The following is a 25,645-nucleotide window of genomic DNA, read 5'->3' on the forward strand; positions in this document are numbered from 1 at the left end:
CTCTAAATGTCTGATTTTGGGGATGTCTGCAATCGGAGATGGAGATAGTGTCCCAAACACGAAAAAAATCTGCAGCAGTCCTGATGAAGCATCTTGGCCTGAAATTGTTTTTTCTTTTCCATAGGTACTATCTCCAGCATTTTATGTATGTTGCTCTGGAGATAGTGTCCAGTGCCACAAGTTGAGTTAGGCCTAGTCAGGGTTCAGGGTAGCACACAGAACACCCAGCCATCTATTCCAATTTAATAATGAACTGCAGCAGGGAGGAAGCATAAGAGGACAATCTGAATTCCGTTCCGACTGCCCTGAACATTTCCAACCACTATGTATTTAACAGTACGCAAGCATACAATGGCGCATTTGATTTCTCGTACTGCCCTAATCTCAACAGGAGCAGAGCAGGGGTACAGGAGGCATAGACTTTACCATAAGCAATGGGACCACCTCCAAAATTCAGCCCCAGGCACAGTGAAGTTATCAGTGGAAAAATAAGAGATTAGTCCACAGTGAAGCAATAAAAAGCAACTGGTAACTTACCTGCAGGTTTTAAAAGCTTCCCGTCGATCTTAAGTTCAACTGCCCTACTGACCATAATGCCAGATTCCACACTGCTCTGTATTCCGTCCCATGTTTCTGCAATAAGAGTGAGCAGAGAGTAAAGAGCTCTTCTGCTACCTGTAATGATATTTTGACACGCAGCAGAACAGTGCAATGTTCTCTGAATGCTGCGTTTCAAAGGGTATATAATAACATTCCCATTCCTGAGCGTGCTGCCTGAACAGCTGAATATTTCTATTCTTTTCTACCTCAGGTCAGAGTTTCAGCTAGAGCAGTATTTAGTTTTGTCACAGGAATGTTGTGGCCGGTATTTATTCTTTAACAATTCCGTCCCAACGTAATCTCGTCATTAATCGCATGTAGGACCTGTTTTGCACTAATCAATGTGTTTGCTGCCAACAGAACAGCAATGAGCACATGTCAAAGATAATTTACCAACCAAGAAGTACATGGGATGTCTTGAGTATGTACAGAGTGAATTGAAATGCATCACTCTTCTTTAAAAAAAATATATTACATTTCAGGAAGATCATTCAGCCTTCGGAACCAGTTAGGGTCTTACGAAAAGTTACAATATGGAAGCAGTCTGGGAGCCTGATTAGTCTACGTTGGCAATTATCCTCCTGTAGGAACCAATTCCATGTGCCTATTTCTCGAGTTGCATTTCAATTGACAGCCTCTATCCCAGTTTAAAAAGATAGCATAGTCCATAAAAGATCCACCCTGGTGGCGTTAGCAGCTCCACTTCCCTGTGTTAACCAACCGGTTTGGGAGGCCCAAACTGACAATTTTTCCCTGTTGAAAATCAACAAAGCTGGATGACAGGGGCCAATATAAATTCAGAAATGTTCCTCGGCCTTTGATCTCTCCCGTCTGACTGGCATCCATTCTTAACCATTCCCTTCAGCGCTTAGCTCATTCTGTGTCCCATTTCCTTCACACTCTGGCGACCCGACATATCCCCAGTTCCATGCAACAGCCCTGACATCACTTCCACTGACTTCAGCTGTGAAGGAGATTTAACAATTTAGACAATGCCTGGGTGTTAAATTAGCATGTCTCCATGATAATTAATTACATTTCCATCTTTACCGGTTAATAACCCTGATCAAGCAAATCACAATAATCTTACTATTGATGTAAGGGGCAGTGAAGATGTAAAGATTGTTGTTAAGACTTCTTTTGTAGTAACTTGCTTCATAGGTCTCAGGATTTTCTGTCCACTCTTCTGCAGCACTGAAAGAAAGATAATATTAAAATGATAAAAGGCCATGTTGTAAAATAAAAAGATGAAAATGTTCAGAACGCTTTCTCTTTTTATTTATAATACTAATAAGAGATGAGGGATTCCCAGATGTAGAATGGTCCCAATCACTCAATTAGATAAACATCCACTTTGCCAGCTTACCCTAACTAACCATCAGCCTGACCAGTCAGCAAGTGAATCACTGATTCTGTAAAGGACCGGGATTCCAATCGGGCTGTGATGTTGCTCTGCTAGGACCCAGCAGGGGGTTAGAAACAAGAGAGGATCCCACTGACACATTAGGGAGGCAGGTCAAGTTCCCAGACTATTGCTTAGCAGATCCTTTTAATCATTGTCAACATAACCCTTCATTATGTGCTGTATCATATGACATGGGTGACCATGGTTTTCCCATGACCATGATTGTTCTTGGCAAATTTTTCTGCAGAAGTGATTTGCCATTGCCTTCTTCTGGGCAGTGTCTTTACAAGATGGGTGACCCCAACCATTATCAGTACCTTTCAGAGATTGTCTGTCTGGTGTCAGTGGTCGCATAACCAGGACTTGCGATATGCACCAGCTGCTCAAACAACTATCCACCATCTGGTCCCATGGACTCATGCGACTCTGATTGGGCGCTGGGGGGTGCTACTGAGGTGCTACATCTTGCCCAAGGGTGACTTGCAGGCGAGAGGAGGGAAGGAGCGCCTTACACCTCCTTTGGTAGAGACGTATCTCCACCCCACCACCCACATAACTCTTACTCTGTTCAAATCTCAGGGAAGTCAAGCTGAGGAAGGTTTATGAGTATGAGGGCATGAGATATAGGGAAAGAATGGATGCATTAAGACATTATCCCTAGGAGTGTGGGAAACAGAGGCGTGACTTTACAGAAGTGTATAATTTCAAGAGGGGAACAGAAAGAGTGAATGCTCACAATCTTTATCCCCAGGAGTTGCAATCAAAAACTTGAGGACACAGGTTTAAGGTGAGTAGGGAGAATTTTAAAAGGGACCTGACAGGCAACTCCTTTGCAACAAAGGTGGAGTGTATATGGAATGAGCTACGAAAGTAGTGGTTGAGGCGTTCTGATAACAGTATATGGAAGGAAAGGTTTAAATGGATATGGATAATTGCAGACAAATGGAGACCCAATTAGATGGGCATCTTGGTCAACGTTACTCTATAACCCCAATACTTCATCAGCAATCAAACCAGAAGGAAAGTGATTAGTTGCACTTGAGGGCCTTTCTCCAAGGGTTTGTTATGGAAAAAGGGTCCAATGTGGTGCTGCTCAGCACGGCCCACTGATGAAATGGGATAGGTACCATCAATGTGGTGCTGTAAGTGTTGACCCCATGGCAAATGACCAAACTCCCTATAACTGAGGGCAGAGTGCGCACTAGTACTTTTGCATCAACTCTGTAGCACTTCACTCCATCTGAAACGAAGGCCCATTATGTGTCCCCATACAGAAAGGCTTGTCGTTGGTTAATAGTTAGGAATTAGACATCGTAGAATGAGACCATGGTGTTGAAACGACCTGAGTGGAAAGACACATGAAATGTCCTGAGAAGAATGGGGCATAGTGGTAGCTGCGACACTGCAACAGCTCGGGCATCATTGCTCCGAGTTCAGGGTTCAATCCCGGCACCCTCTGTAAGGAGTCTCTGTACGTTCTCCCCGTGGAAGGCACGGATTTTCCCCGGTTGCTCCAGGTAGGTTAACTGGTCATTGTAAATTGTCCCGTGATTGGGTTAGGGTTAAATCAGGGATTGTTGGGCATTGCTGGGTAGCATAGCTCGAAAGACTGGAAGAGTTATTCCGCGATGTATCTGTAAATAAAATAAATCTAGAGTTCCTACTCTTATGATTTCAGACTTGTGTAAACAACAGCTCCACATCAAAATGAAGTGTGGTCAACAGCAAATACAAACATTGAACCAAAATCAGTAAACTGAAGATAATATAAAGTAAATTGAATAGGACAGCTGTAAAGTTAAATGAATGCATTCTTAGTGCAGAGTAAACCTTCAGTTGTATTTGGTGCTCAATCCAGATAGCACAGTGTGGAATATTAAGGAATTCAAAACTGAACTAAACAGTTTATAGTGAATGTCATACACATAATATCAGATTCATTTATTTAAAATTGCAACATATTATTTCTTTTACATATTCTATTTTAACTAGTTCACATTCATTTAGCTATAGCTTTTCTTAGAGCACTTTGGAATGGTCTTCACAATAGCAACATTAAAAATTTCCCGATAATAATAATTAATCTAGAGGTTATAGGCTGAGTGGAAATGAAGCCGATCTCTATTTCTCGCTCTGTGAGGTACATTCTTGATAAATTTAAGTTGTTGGAGAGTAAATATTTGCTCATTTTATTCAGAATCTTATTGCGCAGGAAGCTTCAAATTCAAGATTAGTTCAGTCACTTCGTTTGAATTGCTGTATTAGACAATTCTTTTAGCTCAAAAAATGCCGAATTGCTACTAGGCAAATTTTCATGTTCATGTTTAAAAAGTATTTTAAATGAACAAACACACAGCATTATCCTAAATGACAAACAGCAGATAATATATTTGTTGAAGAAATATTGACACCTTGATTGTGGGCTGTGTATGTTTTGTTTACCCTTTAGACCATAAGACTTAGGCTATTTGGCCCATCGTCTGCTCTACCACTCCATCATGGCTGATCTATTTACTCTCTCAAAACTACTCCCTTTTGTTTTCCCTGTAACTCATCAGGAACCTATCAAACTCTACATTAAATATACCCAATGTCTTGGCCTTCATAGCGATACATCATGCTCTGGCTAAAGGAATTTCTCCTCATCTCTGTTCCAAAGGGACTATTCTGAGGCTGTGTCCTCTAGTCCTAGATTCTCCCACTATTTGAAACATCCTCTCCATATCCACTCTATTGAGGCCGTTCAATGTTCAGTAGCAATCATGGATATTCCTCCTCATTCTTCTACACTCCAATGAGTACGGGCCCAGAGCCATAAAATGCACCTCATACATTTACCCTTTCATTCCTGGGATCATTTTTGTAAATTTCCTCTGGACTCTCTCCAAAGTCAGCACTTTCTTATATATGGGGTCCAAATGTCATCCGACCAATGAGAAATAAAGCCTCAACATTACATCCTTACTTTTATATTCTAGTCCATTTGAAATGAACGCTAAGATTTCATTTGTATTCCTTACTGCCATCTTAACCTGCAAGTTCAGCTTTAAGGAATCCTGTACGAGGGCTTCCAAGTTCCTACGCACCTCCTATTTTTTTAATTTGCTCTCCGTTTAGAAAATGGTCAATGACTTTATTCAATTTATCGAAGTGCATGACCAAACATTTCTGTACACTACATTCCACCTGACACTTCTTTCCCGATTCTCCTAATCTATCCAAGACCTTCTGCACATTCACTGCTTCCTCAGCACTACCTGCCCATCCACCTGTCTTTGTACCATCCACAAAACTGGCCACACAGCTATAAATTCCATCATCCAGATCATTAACATTTAACGTGAAAAGTAGCGAATGCCTGGGGAATACCACTAGTCATGAGCCGCCTTTTTTCGCGCTCTTTGCCTTCTGCCAGTCAGCTAATCTGTCCATGCTAGTATCTTTCTCGTAATACCATGAGCTCTTAATCTTGTTTAGCAGCCTCATGTGCAGTACTTTGTCAAAGGCCTTCTGAAAATCCAAGTAAACAACACCCACTGACTCTCCTTTGTCTATCCTGCCTGTTATTTTCTCAAAGAATTCCAACAGGTTTGTCAGGCAAGATCTCCTCTAAAGGAAACCATGCTGACTTTGGCCTATTTTATCAAGTGCCTCCAAGAACCCCAAAATCTCATCCTTAGGAACAAACTCCAAAATCTTCCCAACCACAGAAGTCACGCTAACTGGCCTGTAATTTCCTTTGCCTCTCTCCCTTCTTAAAGAGTGGACTGACATTTGTGATTTTCCAGTCCTCTGGAACCACTCCAGAATCTAGTGATTCTTGAAAAATTGTTATTAATGCCTCCACAATCTCTTTGGCTATCTGTTTCAGAACCCTGGGGTGTAGTCCACCTGGTCCAGGTGACTTATCTATGGTCAGACCTTTTAGCTTCTCAAGCATCTTCTCCTTAGTAATGCAACTACACTCACTGTGAGTTTTAAGTGCGTATTGGTGTGTACATGTAGCACAGCAGGTTTATTCACAGTCCTTCAGCCAAATCATACGAGAGGATTTATTGATAATCCTCAAGTGGCACTGAGATCCAACAGTACCTCATAATAAAATAGTGCATGCTATCACAAAAACTGTGCTCGCCATTCCCAACACATGTACAATTATCTGTAGTAATCCTACCTTCCAGGGTAAATTCTTGTAATACCACCATCAGTCGCTACGAATCTGGCGAGAACTCCAGCCCTATTTTATAAAGAGTTGTTAGATTATTAGATTTGTAGAACATCACTCTGGTAGTATCACAAAATGTTCTTACAAATACAGACTCTGATGAGACTTTGCAATTCCTTTTCACGTTTCATTACTGTGCTGTGAACCCGACGTTGAATTTCATGCCTATTGCCACAGCAGTGAATTGTAACATTCACATCTCCTCTGTGGTGTCATGAGCCGTGCAGGAAAAGACACTGGGTGACACAGAATGTCAGTCTTGTCACTGCTGGGCTGCTTCATATGGAGAGTGAGGATGGGGTAGGGTGGGCTGGGATAGAGTGCTGGAATGGAAGTCATTGGCACAATGGATAAAAATATGATGGTAGGTGTCAGTGCCCAGAAACTCCTGGATCACTCTCAGTGTGCTACATTGTTCCACATAGCCCAGGAGCAATCTTCCCAAGGGAACCCCACTTCCGATGGTCCAATGCAATGCACATGCACCCACAGAATGACTTTGACAGCTAGTGAAGCTTCGTATTCTATTCCCTTCCAACACATTGGCTATCAATCTATACACATCGGCTATCAACCGATAATGGTCTCGGCCCAAAACTTCGACTGTTTACTCATTTCCATAGATGTGACCTGGCCTGCTGAGTTCCTCCAGCATTTTGTGCGTATTGCTCAGATTTCCAGCGTCTGCAGATTTTCTCTCATTTGTGATTGGGCTATCAATCTATGCCAAGTCTGTCAGAGTAATCTTGTCAAATAAATTCCCCCATTTAGTTTCCAATTGCCTATTCCTTCCTCCATGTCTATTAATAGCCCTGTGATTCTCACATCACTTCACAGTAAGGATGGCTTACAATGCACAATTAATCTCACTGTCAGCACATCTTTGGGATGTGCGAGAACCCAGGGAAAACCCTTGTGGTCACAGTGGGAAGGTGCAAGTTCCACAAGATAGCACTGGAGTACAGGTTACTGATCTAGGAGGCAACTGCACTACCTGAATACCCATGGGCCGTTGTACTGTGATTGGGACCTTTAAGTGTTTATGAACATCCTTGGCACACACAAATACAACTACCTGCTGATTCAGAAAAGGGAAAAGATGAAGAAGGTATGTGTTTCATGTGGCAGTTTTGTTGTACTCATGTTCCCCTGACCTTGAACGCCTAAGGATCAAACCCGACCATTCTATTTATCAAGAGAGCTCTCCTCCACAATCCTGACCACTGGCGGCCAGCTACCCACGCTCTTGAGATTTTGCATGATGCTATCAACTAAACAAGAAACAGTCCACCCCAGCGCATTTCATATCATGGTTGGGGATTTCAATCAGGCTTGTTTGAAGAAATCCCTGCCCAATTATCATCAGCATATAACTTGCAGCATCAGATGTCCCAGCACACTAGACCACTGCTATACTAAGTTAAGGAATGCCTACCATTCCACGCTGATCTTGGCTGTCCTACTTCCTGCGTATAGGCAGTCAAAGGAGCAAAGCTCCAGAGATCAGGGCAACAAAGGAGTGGCTGCAGGATTGCTTTGAATCAGTTGACTGAGCCATATTCAAGGACTCATCTGTGGGTCTAGATGGATACACCACAGTTGTCACATACTTTATAAAAATCATTGTAGATGAGTGTGTCCCCACAGAATCATTCAGAGTCTTCCCCAGCCAGAAGCAATCTGCTGAGGGCCAGATCAGAGGCATCCAGGTCTAGAGAACAAGAAAGTTACATGATCTTCAGAAAGCCATCACACAAATGAAGTGGCAACTTTGGACTAAATTTGAATCAATGAAGTATGATCGACAGCTACAGCAGGGCTCAAATACTAGCACATCTTACAAAGTGCCATCAAGTGACATAGGTGACACCAGGGCTTTGCTTCCAGATGAGCCCAATGCCTTCTATGCTTGCTTGGACCATCAAAACATGGCGGAATATCGCAAACTCCCACAGCCCTCAATGATCCTGGAATTTCAGTCTCTAAGGCCAATGCACGAGCAGTCTTCAGGAGGGTGAACCCATGGAAAGCTGTGGGCCAGATGAAGTACCTGGCCAACTACTAAAGAGCAGTGCTGTTCAACTGGCTGAAGTGTTCACTGAGATCTTTAGCCTCTGGCTTTGACAGTCTGAGGTAGTCGCCAGCTTCAAACAGGCTTCAATTATACTGGTGCCTAAGAAGAATGTGGGGACCTGCCTCGGTGACTATTGTCCAGTAACACTTACATGCACAGTGATGAAGTGTTCTGAGAGGTTGATGATGAAACATATCAACTCCTGCCTGAGTAGGGACTTGGAGCTGCTCCAGTTTGCATAAAGACACAACAGGTCCATAGTAGATGCAATTCTATTGGCGCTTCACTCAACCCTGGATCACTTGGGCAGCAAAAATGCATGCCTCAGGATGCTCTTCATTGACTATGGGTCTGCATTCAATACTATCAAACCTTCAAAACAAATCAATGAACTTCAAGACCCAGGCCTCAATACTTCCTTGTGCAATTGGATCCTCCATTTCTTCACTTGCAGCCACAGTCAGTTCAGATTGGCAATAATATCTTGTCCACAATTTCCATCAGTACAGATGCAACACAAGACTGTGTGCTTAGTCCCTGCTCTACCCTTATGAGTGTGTGGCTAATCACAGCTCCAATGCCATATTTAAGTTTGCTGAACCCACTACTGCCATTGGCCAAATAAAAGATGGTGACAAATCAGCATATAGGAGGAAGATTGAAAACTTGGCTGAATGGTGCCACAACAACAAACTCTTACTCAATGCCAGTGAGACCAAGGAGCTGATGATTGACTTCAGGAGGAGGAAATTGGAGGTCTATGAGCCAGTCCTCATCAGGGAATCAAAGGTGGTATGATATCTAAATGTTTGGCAAACCTCTTTAGATGTGTGGTGGAAAGTATATTGACTGGCTGCATCACAGACTAGAATGGAAAGGCCAATGCCCTTGAATGGAAAATCATACAAAAAAATTGTGGATATGGCCCAGTCCATTACAGGTAAAGTCCTCTCCACCATTAAGCATATCTACACAAAGCATTGATGCACGAAAGCAGCATCCATCATCAGGGACCCCCATTGTCTAGGTCATACCTTCCTCTTGCTGCTGCCATCAGGAAGATCCAGGAGCCACAGTACTCACATCACCAGGTTTAGGAACAGTTATTACTCCTCAACCATCAGGCTCTTTTGAGGGGACAATTGCACTCACCCATCACTGAACTTGTCCCACAACATATGGACTCACTTCAAGGACTCTTCATCTCAGGTTTTTGATATTTATTGCTTATTTATTTATTTATTGCTTTTTTGCATAGCTTTGTTGTCTTTTGCACACTGGTTGTCCATTCTGCTGGTGCAGTCTTTCATTGATTCTATTATGGTTATCGGACTTATTGAGTATGCCCACAAGAAAATGAATCTCAGGATTGTATATGGTGACATATATGTACTTTGAAAATAAATTTACTTTGAAGTTTGAGCTTTAGTAACAATGTGGATTGAAAAACACATTTATACATAAATAAAAAACTAACAACTAAAATAATTAATAAAATTGTCACGTTTCTTCAAGCAGCCAAAGATTCCCTTTCACCTGAAAGGGATTGATCATGGTTTACCTGGCACAAGCTCAGTTGGCAAAAAGCGCTGCCAGGAGGAGCACTCTGTGTTGAGAGGGATAACTGCTCAGATTCCAGAATGGATGATGCACTTCAAACTCAGAAACTCTCCATTACTTTGAAATGGATTGCAATGGAAAAACTAGTTTCTAACAGCGAACCTCTCATTGTTGGGCATCCATCTCCATATGTATTGTACTTCCATGTTCCTTTGTTGCTGCACGTCCTTTGTCACAAGTATGCAATTTAATTTTTGGTCTCTCCTTACTCCTTCAGTGGAATTTTATCACTTCAGACTTCCCTTTGTTAAAAATCATCTATCTCTTGTTTGCTCACTCATCTAGAGCACCCCTGTGCTCTTTCAGAGTCTTACTGTCTTGACTATTTATACTTCTAGAAAGCTTTTGTCACTGACATATTTAATCATTTACCCTGCATATCCACATCTAAGTAGTTATACACATACAAACAAAAAGCCTGATACTAGTACTAACGCCCGGAGAACAACTTCTCCCATTCCCTCAATACATTTTCACTACTTTCTACTCTTAAGCCAATTTTCTATTTTAGTTAATACTGATCTTTTGTTTAATGATCTTCTGATTATTTTGCATTCATTTTATGACCTTTCATTTTTAATCCCGCAACCTTGGGGACTCTGCCCCCAACACAATTATTTCAATTGGTGAGAATGACGAGCATTCATACATTTTTCAATGAACTTGGTAAGTTTACAGGGAGTGTAAAAACCAGAACCGTGGCAGATTTATAAAGAGCAAGGAAATAGGGCCCTTATGTCTATAAATCGGCATGGGACATGGGGTCCTGATATGTTTAAAGAGAATACGGGAAATGAGGCCTCAGTTTGTTTAGGGAGAGCACAAGATATGAGGCCCTGGTGTGCTTAAATACAGCACAGGAAATTAGGCCTCAGTTTGTTTAAGGAGAGCGCAGGAAATGAGGCACTGTTGTGTTGAAAGGGAGTTCAAAAAACAGGACCTTGGTATGTTTGATGGGAATGTGGTTTCCTGTGAGTTTAAAGGAAGCACATAAAACAAGGCAAGAAAAATGGCGGCCCAGTGAGTTTAAAGGGACAGCAAGAAACAGGCTCCCAGTGAGTTTACAATAAGCAGGGGAACTTGAGATAAAATGAGTCTGAGAAACTGGGCCTTGGTGTATTTAAAGGGAATGTGGGAATCAAGCCCAGTGAGCCAACTGCCGAACCATCAGGATTTCAGAAGTATAGGATGGCTGATATTTGGAGTTTTACCTTACATGGTACCCTATCAAACATCTTCTGGAAGCCCAGATATACCATATCAATTGCACTTCCCTCATCAGCCCCGTCTTATGAAGTTAGCTGGACACAATTTAACAGAACAATGCTGGATTTCAGTCATCAATCCATACTTATCCAAGTGATTCTTGTTTCTGGACCTTTCCCTTAACCGACCTGTCATTAACCAATTGTTCTTCATCCTTTGCTTGAACAGTCCAGTAAGATTTCAGCAAGGGTTGGAGGAAAGGCAAGTGAGAAATTGTAAATCACTTGAATGTACACTATACTGGTGGGGACTGTGATTCAGATATTCATTATTAATCTCCTGATTTTTCCATTCAGAACTTTGATTTTGTGTGTGTTCAGCCTCCGGTTGTGCTGCAGGCCAATCAACTGCCCTGCTGCAAGCACCTCCTCAGCAGGAGCACAAATTATTTCATGTCATTTCTGCAAAACTAAATGCAGTTCCAAAGGCAATTCGAATCTGGTGACTGCTCAACCATAATACTAGGCTTAAGTTAATCAAAGCAATTCAAGTAAAATTCATGCCAAACAGAAAAGAATATTCACATGCTATTGTGCTTCCAGGCACCAGATCTGTTGTGTGGGAAATTCACGGTCAAGTGGTACCATCATAAATTTCAGTTGGCTAGAAGCAGATCAGTAAAAATCTGTTTTAACTCAATAATGCAAATTTCATAGACAATGATTGTATCTTTATTTAAATGTAGTGCTGACTTGAATGCTTTTAATAGATACAATAGCGTCTAATATTTATTTCACTTCAGGCCAATGGATGCAGCCTATGCAAAACAATTGGGATTTTTTTTTGGCCTTCAACCACTGTTCATTTTCTATGTCTTGATGTGTCCATCTGGTGCAAATATAAATCCTCTGCATTGCAATAAAGTCACAAAATAACCAGGTGCCATACATGCAAACTGGAAACTCAATGCTTACGGTTTTTGTTTGCTCCAATGGTCTGTGACCAGTTCCGTTGTGAATCCAGCATCAAGCAACACATTATTAATCAGATCAGTCTTACCTAGAAAAGAAATTAGAAGACCAGACAGAAAATAAATGTACTTCCTTCATTAGAATAACCAAGTTTGGAAACCATACAAACACAAATAGTGGCTCCTCTACAGCAATCATTATAGCTTCAGACTCTATAAAAATTAGTTCATAGGAGGGCAGCTATTCTCTAAACATTGCACATTGCCCAGAACCAAATCATGTGATAAACAAGCCATACCCACTCCACTAACCATACTTGGTCTATTGTCACAATTTCAGTCCTCAGTTATGCCATCTCCAGGTCCTAATGTTTCAGCAGAAACTTGAATGGTCAATTCTGGATATTATAATGCAATGGTGATATAATACGTGTGTTAGGGGATAACTTTAACACTTGTGTTATAAGCTACCTCCATTAAAAGTGAAACTTTTACTTAATTTCTGTTTTGGAGACATAACACTTTGGGTGTGCCCACAAGTCCAGCCTAATGAGGATCATTATACAGAGATTGTAGTTTATTATTAAAGTGTGTTTCATTCATTGTTCTTTTTTATTTTGATTCCTCGTTAGGTCTAATATTTTCAAAGAGCTTTGCATCTCATTGGTATTGTTGAAGGAATTTGCAAGAACTCCCTTCTTTAGAAGTATTGTGTTCACCCTTGAGCAGCTATGGGTTGAGAACAGAACTTGCCTCCAAGGGGAATAGTGGGAAGGAACCCATGCTCTACTATACCATCTTGCTACTGACATGGCTTATAACCTCACCTGCACAGCTGCAAGATATAGAGAAGTCCAAGGGTATTCACCTGTTTTCTAAGCTGGATTAATAACTCTGACAAGTGTAATTGTGAAGAATACATTCCAAACCCACAACCTCTGTTACCAAGTGTATAGGATTATTGCTAGCTACATGTTTTCACCAATCCACAAACCATTCTGACTAGGAATTTGCACACCACTCCTTCGGTACTACGGAGGCTAAATTCTAGACCTCCTGATCCAACAAAATTGCGGAATCATCATCGTCTTTAGATTGCATGTGAACCAGGGAAAGGCAATAATTGTCAATCTACCAGCGATAGACTTTATAAATTAATTGTAAAGTCATTGGTAAAATAATGAAAAGTGTACAGAATTACATTATTCCCCTGCAATTATATCAACAAAGCATATTTTGCTATGTCAAATGGTATGTTTAAAAAATGGTTTCAAAATGGTTGTTGTGATGTGTCTAGTATGGTAGTGTAGTGGGTAGTGTTTATCGCTCTCACTTTCAGCTTCCACCACTGGTTAGCAGTCTCACAAAAAGGAGGGCTGAATGTGTAAGTCTCTCCCTGCCAGTACATAGCCTCTCCAACAGCAAGCCTCATGTAGTGCCACCTCGCTGGTGACACACAGAAAGTGAGCTCTTTTCAGGCTCAGGCTGAAGTACAGAGGACAGGGAGGAGGTCTAGCCCCTGCACACATAGCACGTACGCCCACCATGAGTGGGCGTGCCCTGATGTTCATAAACCAGATACCCAGCTATGGGTAAATAGCCCCACTGCCTTGTGGGCAACCTCGGGAGAGACAAAGGCTATAGGGGTAAATCCCGAGTGGAGTCCCTAAGGTGACTGGATGTCATTGAACATCCTTCCAGCAACTCCTGCAGCCAAGCTGGTGCCAAACGTATTGCTTCATAAGCCTTCCTTTGGGCTACACTGGTGAGGCTGAGAGGGGGATCTTGATGACTGGGCATCTCAGGATCTCCATACCTTCTGCCCAGGATTGTGATGATAACCATCATCACCCATTGTCCTTCCAGACAGATGGATGCCAACCAATCAACATGTTTGAAAAAACATTGTACCTCCCAGAAAGGAGTATACTGTAAATAGGTAGTTAATGAACTCTTGGATGGACTATGATTCCACAATCACAAGGTTTTATATCTATTGTCCATCAATAACCATGTAAAACTCATGAGTACAATTGCTTTTCTGTCGTAGTAGAATTGCTTTGATAACTATAATCTCGAAAATCACAGGCAATAGATATGTGACTTTCAAAGGTATCTTTATATGAAATTGAACTCTAATTTAAAGAAATTTTAACACACATATTTCCCCTGAAGTTAGGTGGATGAAAGCTTGTCTCAAAACCTGAGTTTTGATATTGCTTCTCAGCAGGAAGACTGTAACTCAGAAAACTTTACCAGAAATAATACAAGAAGCAGGAAAGATCAAGCCTAAGTCTGCGAATGTTTGGGAATGGTGGTTGTAGACTATGGAGAAGAATAACAAAAAAATAAATTGAAGACATTTTAGAAAGACTTGGATGCAGGTAGGAAACATAACATACAGGAATTTGGAGATTGGGTTCACTGGCTCCATTTGTAGAGCACAGGGAGGCTGGGGAAAGTCAAAGATCCAGAAAATGGCAGCACAGGAGCACAGTGCTTTAAAGCAGCCTGCTATAATATTGGGATTTGATTCCCACCGACAGCTCTAAGGACGTTTATGTTCTCTCTGTGACCATGTGTGTTTCCTCTGGGTTCTTCAGTTTCTTCCCAGATGCCAAAGATGAACACTTAGAGTGAGTGGGTCCTGGCATGCTATGATAACAAGGGTAGCATGGCAACACTTACAGCCGGCCGAACATAATCCTCCCTGATTTGATTTGATGCAAGCAACATATTTCACTGTACATTTGGCAAATGTACACCTTCAGAATACACACAGTGGGTTCTAGTTACTGAAGAAAACAGTACAGTATTTCAAGATGAAAAGACAGGACTGTGATACAAGGCTAAATACGAGGTTAAGAAGGACTCCAAATACTTTCTCTAATGTAATTTCCTGTCAGATGCTAAAATCTTTGACATGAGCACCTTAGTTGGAAGATTTTAACTGGTAACCTCTCAAAGTGCCAGAGCTGAGATCCAATCTCATTACGAAACATGGACAAGTGCTTTGATTTCATGATAAATCAGGTGGCTATCCATCCTAAAGAGAAGCAATAATGGAAGTAACATTTCATGCAGGAGGTGACATCTTGTTCATGTAATTGATTAGTTCACTATACTTTGAGTCACAATTATTCCACAATCGAACTTATAGTCAAGAACATAACATCACTACTGTACCATCAGGGAGAAGGTACAAGAGCTTGAAGACCCACATGTTACAAATCTATCTTCATTATGCTCAATCCTGGCATCCTGTTTTCTTCTGTTATCTTTAAATTATAAATATTATCACTACTACTAAGCCTTTATGTGTGGTTTAGCTACTAAGCCCAGTGGAGCTGTTCGTACCGACAGAAAATAGGGCAAACTGGTGCCTTAAAATTCGTCGCTTTGGGAAGGTGAGGCTCGGCAGCTCATCTCAGAGAAAGAAAACTCTGATCTCAAACCTCTGCCGCCTCACAGCTATATCCACTCATGGAGAAGGCTTCCTGAGTAAACCCCAAGGCAAATTCCAGACCTGAAGTCCCTAAGAAATTCCTACATTGAGCTCAACGCTGACTGGCAACTCCTGCGATGCTGCTGGTATCAAACTGTATCGGTCTCTGCTGTTCCTTTAGATTCAACAGCTGTGTGGGGAGGGGGAGCTTGCTACAGGGGCAACAGCTTGCTTTTCATATTGTACTGCATTGGCTTGCGTATCACGTAGATGGCTGCAATGCAACATCCCTGGCTGACCCTAACAAACGGAGGGCCTCATCTACTTCTGCTTCAATGCTGTGCAAATCAGAGAAGTTTTCTTGATATATTCCACTTGATTATTTCATTATAAAAACATATCTACTGACCACTCTCTCTGTAATCATTTTTCCAAGAGAACATGAAATAAAACTCAACTGAATTATCAGTTCAGAGTAGTGTTTCCTGTATATAATATTGATTTCAGATAAAGGTCATTTTATTAAAGATATTCCAGTAAATCTTCAAGAATGATATACTGGAACACAACATTCATGAGAGGATTATCTACGTGGAACCCAGGGCAGTGGCAAATTTAATTAGCAAATTAACTAGCTAGTTCCTGAGGATGGATTACATTAACAGCCAGGGGTCAGGCCTTTAACATCCTTTCCCAGCAAGAAATTTCTGTAGAACTTTTGTAAGGAGGCCAGTAAGTTTAATCTTGACTAGTTTCAGAAAAGGATCTTGTCATTAAGTGTAATTGCCCAGAATAACTTTGCCTACACCATTATTTTGGGCTGAAGAGTGATTATTCAATGGCTTCCCTGCACATTGGCATTTCATATGTAAAACTGAATGAGGTTATTGGTTTTTGATTTTACGATGCTGTCCAACAGCCCACCTTTCTAAATAAAGAAAGGAAGTCTGTACCATGAAAACAATTTCAAATGAGTATATAATTCACCTTGGAATCTATAAATTACTCAGCAGGACGAACAAGCACAAGGAGTACAAGAGAGTCCACAAAACAGCAGTTTTTGTACGATAATCCATTACACAATATGGATAAATAAATATCAGGTCTGATTTTACAGGATATTGGATCAGGAAAGGTTGTGGTAATGACGGCTATGTTTATATTTCATCTAAGTGCTCCTAACTGTTACAAATCTATCTTCATTATGCTCAATTCAGTAAGTTCTCACCACACTGCCAAAATATATTTGAAATATAAAGCTACACCTGCTACAATTTAAACTAGCTGTCCTGTTCTCAATTATGAATCCATTTTGGGCATTAGGATTGCAGATCATGCCCTAGGCTGACAATCTGCTTGAAGTCTGTTACAAACCTAGGGATCCAGCTGAGGAACTTTTGATTTTTTTCCATCTCCTAATTATGTCCTTCAAAATGTAAAAATCAATATCATATAACACCATACCTCCTACTGTGAATTACCAAGCAGACTCAAAAGAGAGCAAACAGAGGAAACAGCACAATGTTAATTTTCATCTAGTTTACTTAATGTTTTATATACAGAACATAAACAAATATTAGTTTCAATTGCTGCACCAAAATGCTATTGTAATTTGAGTGGTGGTCTTGGGAATAAATAGTAACATTGGCAATAATGACAAGGAAAAATTATACTCTTATTTATGATCCAAAATGTTCTATGAATCCTTCAAACAAAGAATTTGTGATGTCTATATTGCAGTGATTCAGTCTTTATTTATTGGTGAACATATTCTTCTCAAACAAACACTTGCTTAATATCTGTCCTGGAGAACATAATGATGCTGAAGTTAATTTCAAAACTGATTTAAAAATGTTTCTTATATTGATGCTTTGGTGCATAATCAGAGAGAATAGTTAAAACAATTATCAGTGAACACAAGGATAAAATTGATTTTGTTATTCAGGTTCTATTTTAGATCTTCAGAGCAAAAGCCAACAGGGTTTGAGAGGAAATCTAATATTTCATAAAACATTTAAACCAGTTTTTTTTCAATTGAAATAGCTTAGGGTTGTGTGAAAATTTAAAATATGAAATGTTTTAATCAAAAATATTCTTTGCAAACAAGATTATTTTTGCTGGACCCAATTTGCCATTAATGAATGGCTTATTGTTGCAAAAGACAAAAATTTGCAGTAAGAACTAGTTGAGCATTCAGTAGCAGCTTTGCTTAAGTTAGCATATTGTTAAATTCTTTACCTACTCTCTGCTATTGGCTCATCTTAGCTCAGTTGATTGTACTCTCATCTCCAAGTTGGAAGCTACAGTCTGGATACAATTTACACTGACACTTTAATGAAAGAACTGCTACAGGCTTGAAGCAACTGTCAGCTCAGATTCTGTCCTTCAAATTATGCATCATCCTAATTTGGAAATACATCGCTATCACTATCTTGGGTTAAAATTCTACAATCCATCAATCCATCACCAAGTACCACTCTGGCAGCATCTTCACCACAAGGATTACACTGATCCAAATAAATAGCTCACACTGTTCTCTCAAGGCAACATTTCTTTTGCATACTCATTTATCAAGGCCAGACAGCAATGCCTATCCCTAATTGCTCTTGAGAATAACGGCAATGCAATCTGCCTCTTGAGCCACTGCCATCCTCAGCTGAAGATATTCCTAAAGTACTGTTGAGGAGGAAGTACAAGGATTTAAATCCAGCAACAATAAAGGGTCAACAATATACTCCGAGTCGGATGCAGCGTGACTTGGAGGTGGACTGGCAAGCAGTGGCTCTCCCACATCCCCGACTGCTCTTGTCCTTCTCGATAGCAGAAGTCATGAGTTCTTAAGGTGCTCTTGTGGAGGAAATGAATGTTTAGGGTAGTGAATTTGGCGCTAATCAAACGGGTTCTCTGTCTTGGGTGGTATTAAGGTTTTCATCCAGGGTATTTTATTACACTCTGTCTTGTGAATGGTGGAAAGACTTTGGTTTATCTGCAGATAGGCTGCAGGAAACAAGCCCTTGAACTATCCTTGTAGCCAGAACAGTTATGTGGCTGATCCCATTTAGATTCATGTCAAAGGTGACTCCTTACATGTGAACAGTGGAGTCCCCTTAGATTTCAACAGTTATGGTAGTGGCACTGTATGTCAAGGTGTGGTGATTTGACTTTCTCACATTGGAAATGGCAGTTTCGTGGCAAGAATGCTACCCGTCACTTATTGGACCATGGCAGAATGTTGTCTCAGCCCTGAAGCCTTCAGACATAGGATATTTCATTTGCTGAGATGTCATGAGTGGAAATGGACATCTTTCAAATCTTCAGAGAGCATCTCAATTCTGACTTGATGCTGAAAGGTTAGTGATGATGCAGCTAAAGACACTTTTGGTATAAGATTATGCCCTAATGAACTACCGCAGCTACAGACCTCCAACAACCACAACCACTTTCCTTTGTGTGAGGTACAACTCCAAAACTTTCAAATGCTTTCCCCTTGATATCTATTGACTTCAATTTTACCACGACACTTTGATCCCACACACAGTCCAACATTACCTCAATGTCAAAGACATTCTTGTTCATCTCACCTCTGGACATCAACCCAAACAAAGTCCTTTGAGAGGTTGATAATGGCACAAATCAGCTTCTGCCTTAGGGATAACCTGTATCTACTTCAATTTGCCTACTGCCATAATAGGCCAACAAGAAGTGCGATTTCTCTGGCTCTTCACTCTATTCTGAATTATCAGGACTTGTAGATCAGGTTCTTAATCACCAACAACAGCTCAGTATTCAACATGATCATTGCATCCAAACTCTTCAACAAGCTTCAAGGCCTGGACCTCTGTGTTTCCCTCTGCTTGTTCATTACCAGACCTCAATCAGTGAGGACTGGTAACAACATCTCCTTCTTGTTGATCATCAACGCAACTACACCTCAAAGCCATGTGTTTAGTCTGTTACTTCACCCTCTCTACATATATACACACACACGTGCGCACAATGGCGTGGCTCCAATGCCATCTTCAAATTTGCTGACGACACTATTGTTGAGACCAATTACAGGTGGCGATGAGTCAGCCTACTGGAGTGAGATAGGTCATCTAGTTGAGTGATGCCACATCAACAACCTCTTGCTCAGCATCAACAAGACTAAAGAGTTGATTGTTGACTTCAGGAAAGGGAAGGAGGGTGAAGAGTCACCATCTTTAAACTCTTCAGCATTAATGTCCAGAGCCTAGCACCTAGATGCAATCATAAGGAAAGTGTGCGGCGTCTTTAATTTTTAGGAGGTTAAGGATATCTGACTTGAGATCAAGCACAAGCTTGTACTGTTGAAAGTATCCTGACTAGTTGCATAATGGTCTGGTACAGCAAGTTGAATATGCGTGAATGTAAGAAGCCGCCCAGATTCGTGGACTCTACTCAACACATCATTGGCACGTCCTCAGCACCCAGACCATGCCAACTTTTTGCAGTGAACTTCGGACAGGAGGTACAGAAGCCACACCACCATGTTCAAGAACAGCTTTTCAGTACTCGGACCAACTGGTAAAAATCATAATCAGTACAATCTTGCAATACTAAGACAACTTTGTACTAAATTGGATTTTTTATTGTTTTAATTGTGTTTTCTTGTTTAAAACTTCGAATAATTTTATTCATTTTTTATTTGAATACTACTTATATAATACTGTGTGCCTGTGATGTTGTGGTGAGTATTTTTCTTACACTGTGTATATACACATAATTGTATATACACCGTGTATACACTGACTTTGAATTCAGCTCTTTGATCCCCATTTGTGATAAAGTTTGGAGTTCAATGGTCCTCACAAAATCCAAGCTTATTGCTGGTGATCTTATCATTGATAGGATTTACAAAGTTTCCATCACTTTGATGATAATTGGAGATTTCTTGGTCAATAATTAATGGATTAGATTTGTCCTACTTTTTGGAATTTGGGCTTACCTGGGCAATTTTCCACATTGTCAAGTAGATGCCAGTGTTGTAACTTCAGTAATTACATTGTAGAATTATGTACTTTGGATTTTGCAATTTAATAAAAAAAATTACACTCTGTCTTGTGGATGGTGGAAAAGCTTTTGTTTAACTGCTGATGAGCTACAGGATGCCAGCCTTTGAATGTGGTTGATGCAGTTAAATATTGTAAATTTTCTTAAATGTCAAACAATTTATCTATATTTATAGATGCATTTTGGATGATCATTTTTACTGGCTCCACAGATTGGTGGAAAAAAAATACAAAATTAGATTCTTTATCAATGTGATTTCAAGGGATAAGTCTTAGATTTAAACCACTTTTTCTAATATGTAATTCTTTCAGGTACCTGTGCTTTCAAAATTCAAACTAAACTTTCTAGTACCCTTCAAGACATCAATTATTTCTCCAATCTGTAATATTACCGAATCTTTCTTCCACCTCTCCACTTCATCAAAAGGACTTAACAAGTTAATTTTTTGGCCTTCCCTTCAAACTGCAGCAAATATCGGTGCTCTTAAGGTTGAATAATTCATTCATGTGAAGCACCAACTGGTCCTGAACAAATCATGGATGTTACTGGGAACTCTGTCAATGTCAGGTGCACTCATTTATTGGACTTATTCACATGATTTTCAGCAAGGTTTTGTACCCCTACTGATTGTACCACTTTGTATTTCTCAAATCCGTATGTGGTGATATACATGGTAATAGGATGCAGTGACATCGTAGTGTGTGTGTATACACACACACACACACACGTGACGCACATACGTGAGTGAGAGAATATCCACACTCAGAGCTGCTTGTCGTTAGAATTAGAAGAAATACTCCTCTATGAAACTATTGTGTCAGTTCTCATTTATTCACTCACAGGGTGGAATTTGTTGTCCACCCTCAAATCAAAATCAGATGTATTAATATAGGCCAATGACATGAAATGTGTTATTTTTGCAGCAGCAGTGTAGTGCCGGACATAAAAATCTGTAAGGTTAAAAATACATTTATTATCAAAGTATGCATACAGTATATGACTCTGAGATTTGTCGTCCCATGGGCAGCCACAAAACAGAGAAACAAAATGGAAACTATTGAAAGAAAACATCAAAACCCTATGCACGAAAAAACATACAGAATTAAAGAAATAGTGCAAAGAAGAGCAGTAATGAGGTATTGTTCATGGGTTCATAGACTGTTCAGAAATCTAATGGTACAGGGAGAGGAAGAAGCTGTTGCTAATTTTTTGAGTGTGTGTCTTGGGCTCCTGCACCTGCTCACTAATGGTAATAATGAGAAGAAAGGTATGTCCTGGAGAGTGAGGGCACCTTAATAATGGATGCCACATTATTGAGGCATTGCCCTTCGAAGATGATGATGAGGGTTGTTCCTGTGATGGAGCTGGTTGAGTCAACAACCCTCAGCAGCCTCTTGGAGTGAATTGAAGCCTCCCTACTCGGCTGTGATATAACTAATTAGAATGCTCTCCACCTTACATCCATATAAAAACCCCATTGGCACGCCTTCTTCGTGATTGCAGCAACGATCCAGGGCCCAAGAACTACTCCACCACTGACCCCCTCAGTGAGGAATGCTGTGTGTTTATCAGTGAATAGTGGTGTCATGCTGAATTCATAGATGGTATCAGAGCTGTGTTTAGCCACACGGTCAGCAATGTAGCAAGAGTAGAGCAGTGAGCCAAGCACACATCCTCGAGGTGCATTTGTGTCCGTAGCAATCAGGAGATATCATTATGGATCTGCAATAACTATAGTCTCCTGATTAGGACGTCAAGAGTCCAGTTACGGAGTGAAGTAGAAGCCCAGTTTAGAAGCTTGGTGATTAGTACTGGTGGAATGAAGGTGTTGAACATCAAGCTGTAATCAATAACTAGTAGCCTGATATCTGCCTTGAAGTTGTCTGGCTTTCCCCAGAATTTAGGAGGCTATTAAGAATTAACTAGTTGGTGAGCCTGGGATTGCATACAAGCCAAACTGAATATGGACAGCAGATTTAATTAGATCTTACCTGAAATCCAGTCATACTTGCTTTATGATACATTACATAATGTTTTTTTCATATACAGTATTAATATTTGGGACCCTTTCTTTCCAAGGTTTCTAGATTGTGGGTGGAATTTTAATGAGATGTCCCACAGGGGAACTTGGAATGAGTAACCTCAATGTCTAGAAATTCTTGTAGCCACAGTACTTACCACTTATAAGAGCACAGACTGATATTAGTGAAGAGCTAACAAAATAACTGGATGATTTGCACAAGTTAACTGTGGCCAATAATTTGCAATACTTTTTGCTGTTTTAAATGCCTCCCTGTTATCTGAGTAATTGAATTTGATGATTGAGCTCATAATTTTGTTCAGTTAAAACAAGAAACAGTCGTATGGTAAAATAATTGCAGAACAGTGTATCAGTGTAAGAAAACTGTATGATGTACTGTATATATGCATAATCACTGACAACATCCATGCCTGCTTGGGACCTTTTGATGCCTCACATAAATGAATCATTAGACCTCACGATCCCTGGTGTTCCATTTGCTCCAGTTGTGTCTGATGGGAAAGTCACAGAATTAGCCTTTTAAATTCTTTGATGAAGTGCCAGAGGTATATGGCAGACTGAGGAAATAGTTGAGGTTTTGTAGGGTGCTGGAATACTCTATGATTTCATTTTGGAAGCAATGACTACTGAATAAACTAGATAAGGTGGTTTAAATTGAGGTCTAAACAGTGTAACTACTGTGATTGATAGAATTTAGTTCTGTAATTTTTCACAAGTTTTTGGCCAAAAAAATTGTCAACCATATGCAGGTTGTTAAAATTAGTTAAACTGTCTAAAAATATTTTCTTACATTTAATAATACCTGGCACCAAAGTTTACAATTGCAATCGCTGTTGACCAATCTATCTTTGTGATGGATGTAAACCCAACTGGCAGTAAAGTATCCAGATAGCTGCTTGCATAAACCCTAGAACCAGCCTGCACTACAACTCTCACTGTATTGAGTGGTGCACAGAGTTATGGATTCTCTCTGTCGACAAGCCGGCAAAGGCAGTTCAACCTCCTCAACTATGAACTTGTTTCTGATAGATTTTATTCTGCAACTCTTGATCTTGTAACCTACTTGAATCAGCACTATTGTGTAGCCCTCAAACTACATCAAGAATAAATTGACCTTGATACTTCGCTGCATTGTCTATACAAGTACTGGTAAAGCAACCTTGCAATATTGACTACTTTGAGGCAGTAATCTTGTTGCTACTTCACTGCAGACCAGTTAACTCCAAGAAATTAATAGGAAGTCTGATGGTGTTACAGTATTTTAACTAAATGTGCAGGCAATGGTAGTCTATCATCAGACACTAACTCTGCCTGTATTCAGTGTGTAACAAAATTCCATCTCAACTGTGTGATGGTATTTTCACAATCATACACGTAGCTACTTCAAACCATTTTGGCTGATACACAAAGGATGTTGTAATAGCTTCATACTGATGATCTCCGTATGTTTGCTAAAATTATCTCTACTTATCTGGAAAATAGCTAGAATTGCTCTCTGATGCTTTAAACATTCCTTGGTGGTTAATAATTCAAACCCACATTTATAGCATGGCTGTAAAGATTCATGAAACTACTTTTCCAGGCTGGTCCACCCTCACAATGGACATTTGTAGATCTACCTACTTTGGTAAAATATTTCAGTTAACTACCTGCGCAATCTAACTAGTTGTTAGCAGTAAATCTTCATCTATAAGAAGTAGGAAGAAAAATTTAAACTTCACTTTCAGTATCAAATAATTCATGCAGAAATCTAGACATTGCAATAGTATGAACAGTGAATATTTCTGCCTTATTATTTTACAGTCATTTTAAGCAATCTTTACATTTTGTTAACACAAAACAATCTGCAGATGCTGGGATCAAAGCAACACTCACAACACGCTGAAGGAACTCAGCAGGTCGGGCAGTATCAGTGGAAACGATGAGTCAACATTTCGGACCGGAACCCTTCGTCAGGACAAAGGGTTCCTGACGAAGGGTTCCGGCCCGAAATGTCGACTCATCGTTTCCACTGATGCTGCCCGACCTGCTGAGTTCCTCCAGCGTGTTGTAAGTGTTGCTTTACATTTTGTTACTGGTTACCCAGGATAGTCTATTACAACTATGGGCAACTTAAGTTACATGTAACACATCATGCACTGTATCTATACCTAGGCTTTCAAAAGATTAATTTTGCTGCTTAACGAGGCCAAGTGACGAACCTACTTGTGGGAGAGCGGTGTGTCACCATGTCTGCTTTTGCTTAACCTTTCATCATTCCAACTGCGACATTATAAATCGTAGACACACAATATGTTTGACTTTAGTACTGAGGCACTACAAAGTGAATACTGTGTTATTTGCAGCAGTTGTAAACTTCTGCAAATTCTCCTTTTGCAACTTTTTATGACCAACTCGATCCCTATGGAATTACACTGCACTTGAAACTCTCACATCTTCTGTCACCTTCCATTTTGCTTTAAGAGCAGCTTCTACATACTCCTTCCTCTGCGCTCAATAGCACTGAGATATCCATGTGTGGGGAGTGGCTGCTATTTGCTGTCACATAATACTGTTCTTGATTTTACACTACAGCCTTAACTATTGCAAGTTGTCTGTAAGCTACAAGTATTGTTGGGGCAAGCAGAAGGTAAGATTCCCTGCTATTCTTGGCTGCCACCTCTATGGGTCTCACTGTGCATCATACCAAATCAAACTGAGATTTTCAGTCCATGCCTGGACTCAGACCTGGTTTTGAGTGTATGATTGAAAAGCTCGAAGGTTGCAAAACTTTGATGTCTTGATAATGTTCTAATTACTCAATAGTTCCTCACAGTTCTGATTGTGTGTACTGAGTTTATAGCTCTCTGTTCTCTCAAATAGTTAAAAGTTTCCCTTCAACCTGCAAGGGAGAGATCTGAAACCTTGTGGAATTGTGGTCACTGATGTTCCTTCCAAAAGTAACACTGCTTTCTTACATTTCCTCCACTACAGCACTCTATGTCTCCACATTTTCCAATGGGGTTATCCAACTCAAGAACATCATTAG

The 25,645-nt window shown here is 40.3% G+C and overlaps 1 protein-coding gene across 5 annotated transcripts in view; it reads right to left on the minus strand.

Moving 5' to 3' along the window:
* The window catches only part of LOC140186954 (voltage-dependent calcium channel subunit alpha-2/delta-1), a 747,581-nt gene that overhangs the window by 62,543 nt on the left and 659,393 nt on the right, over positions 1 to 25,645 (minus strand). For all 5 annotated transcript variants that reach the window (XM_072241811.1, XM_072241809.1, XM_072241810.1 and 2 more), the window contains 4 exons: positions 12,105 to 12,189; positions 6,180 to 6,242; positions 1,691 to 1,794; positions 538 to 633 (listed from right to left, as the gene is read on the minus strand). In XM_072241811.1, the coding sequence (XP_072097912.1) occupies positions 538 to 633; positions 1,691 to 1,794; positions 6,180 to 6,242; positions 12,105 to 12,189 (348 nt within the window). The remainder of the gene's footprint in view (positions 1 to 537; positions 634 to 1,690; positions 1,795 to 6,179; positions 6,243 to 12,104; positions 12,190 to 25,645) is intronic.

This window comes from Mobula birostris, chromosome 23, assembly GCF_030028105.1.
Source record: "Mobula birostris isolate sMobBir1 chromosome 23, sMobBir1.hap1, whole genome shotgun sequence".
Taxonomy (NCBI): Eukaryota; Metazoa; Chordata; class Chondrichthyes; order Myliobatiformes; family Myliobatidae; genus Mobula; species Mobula birostris.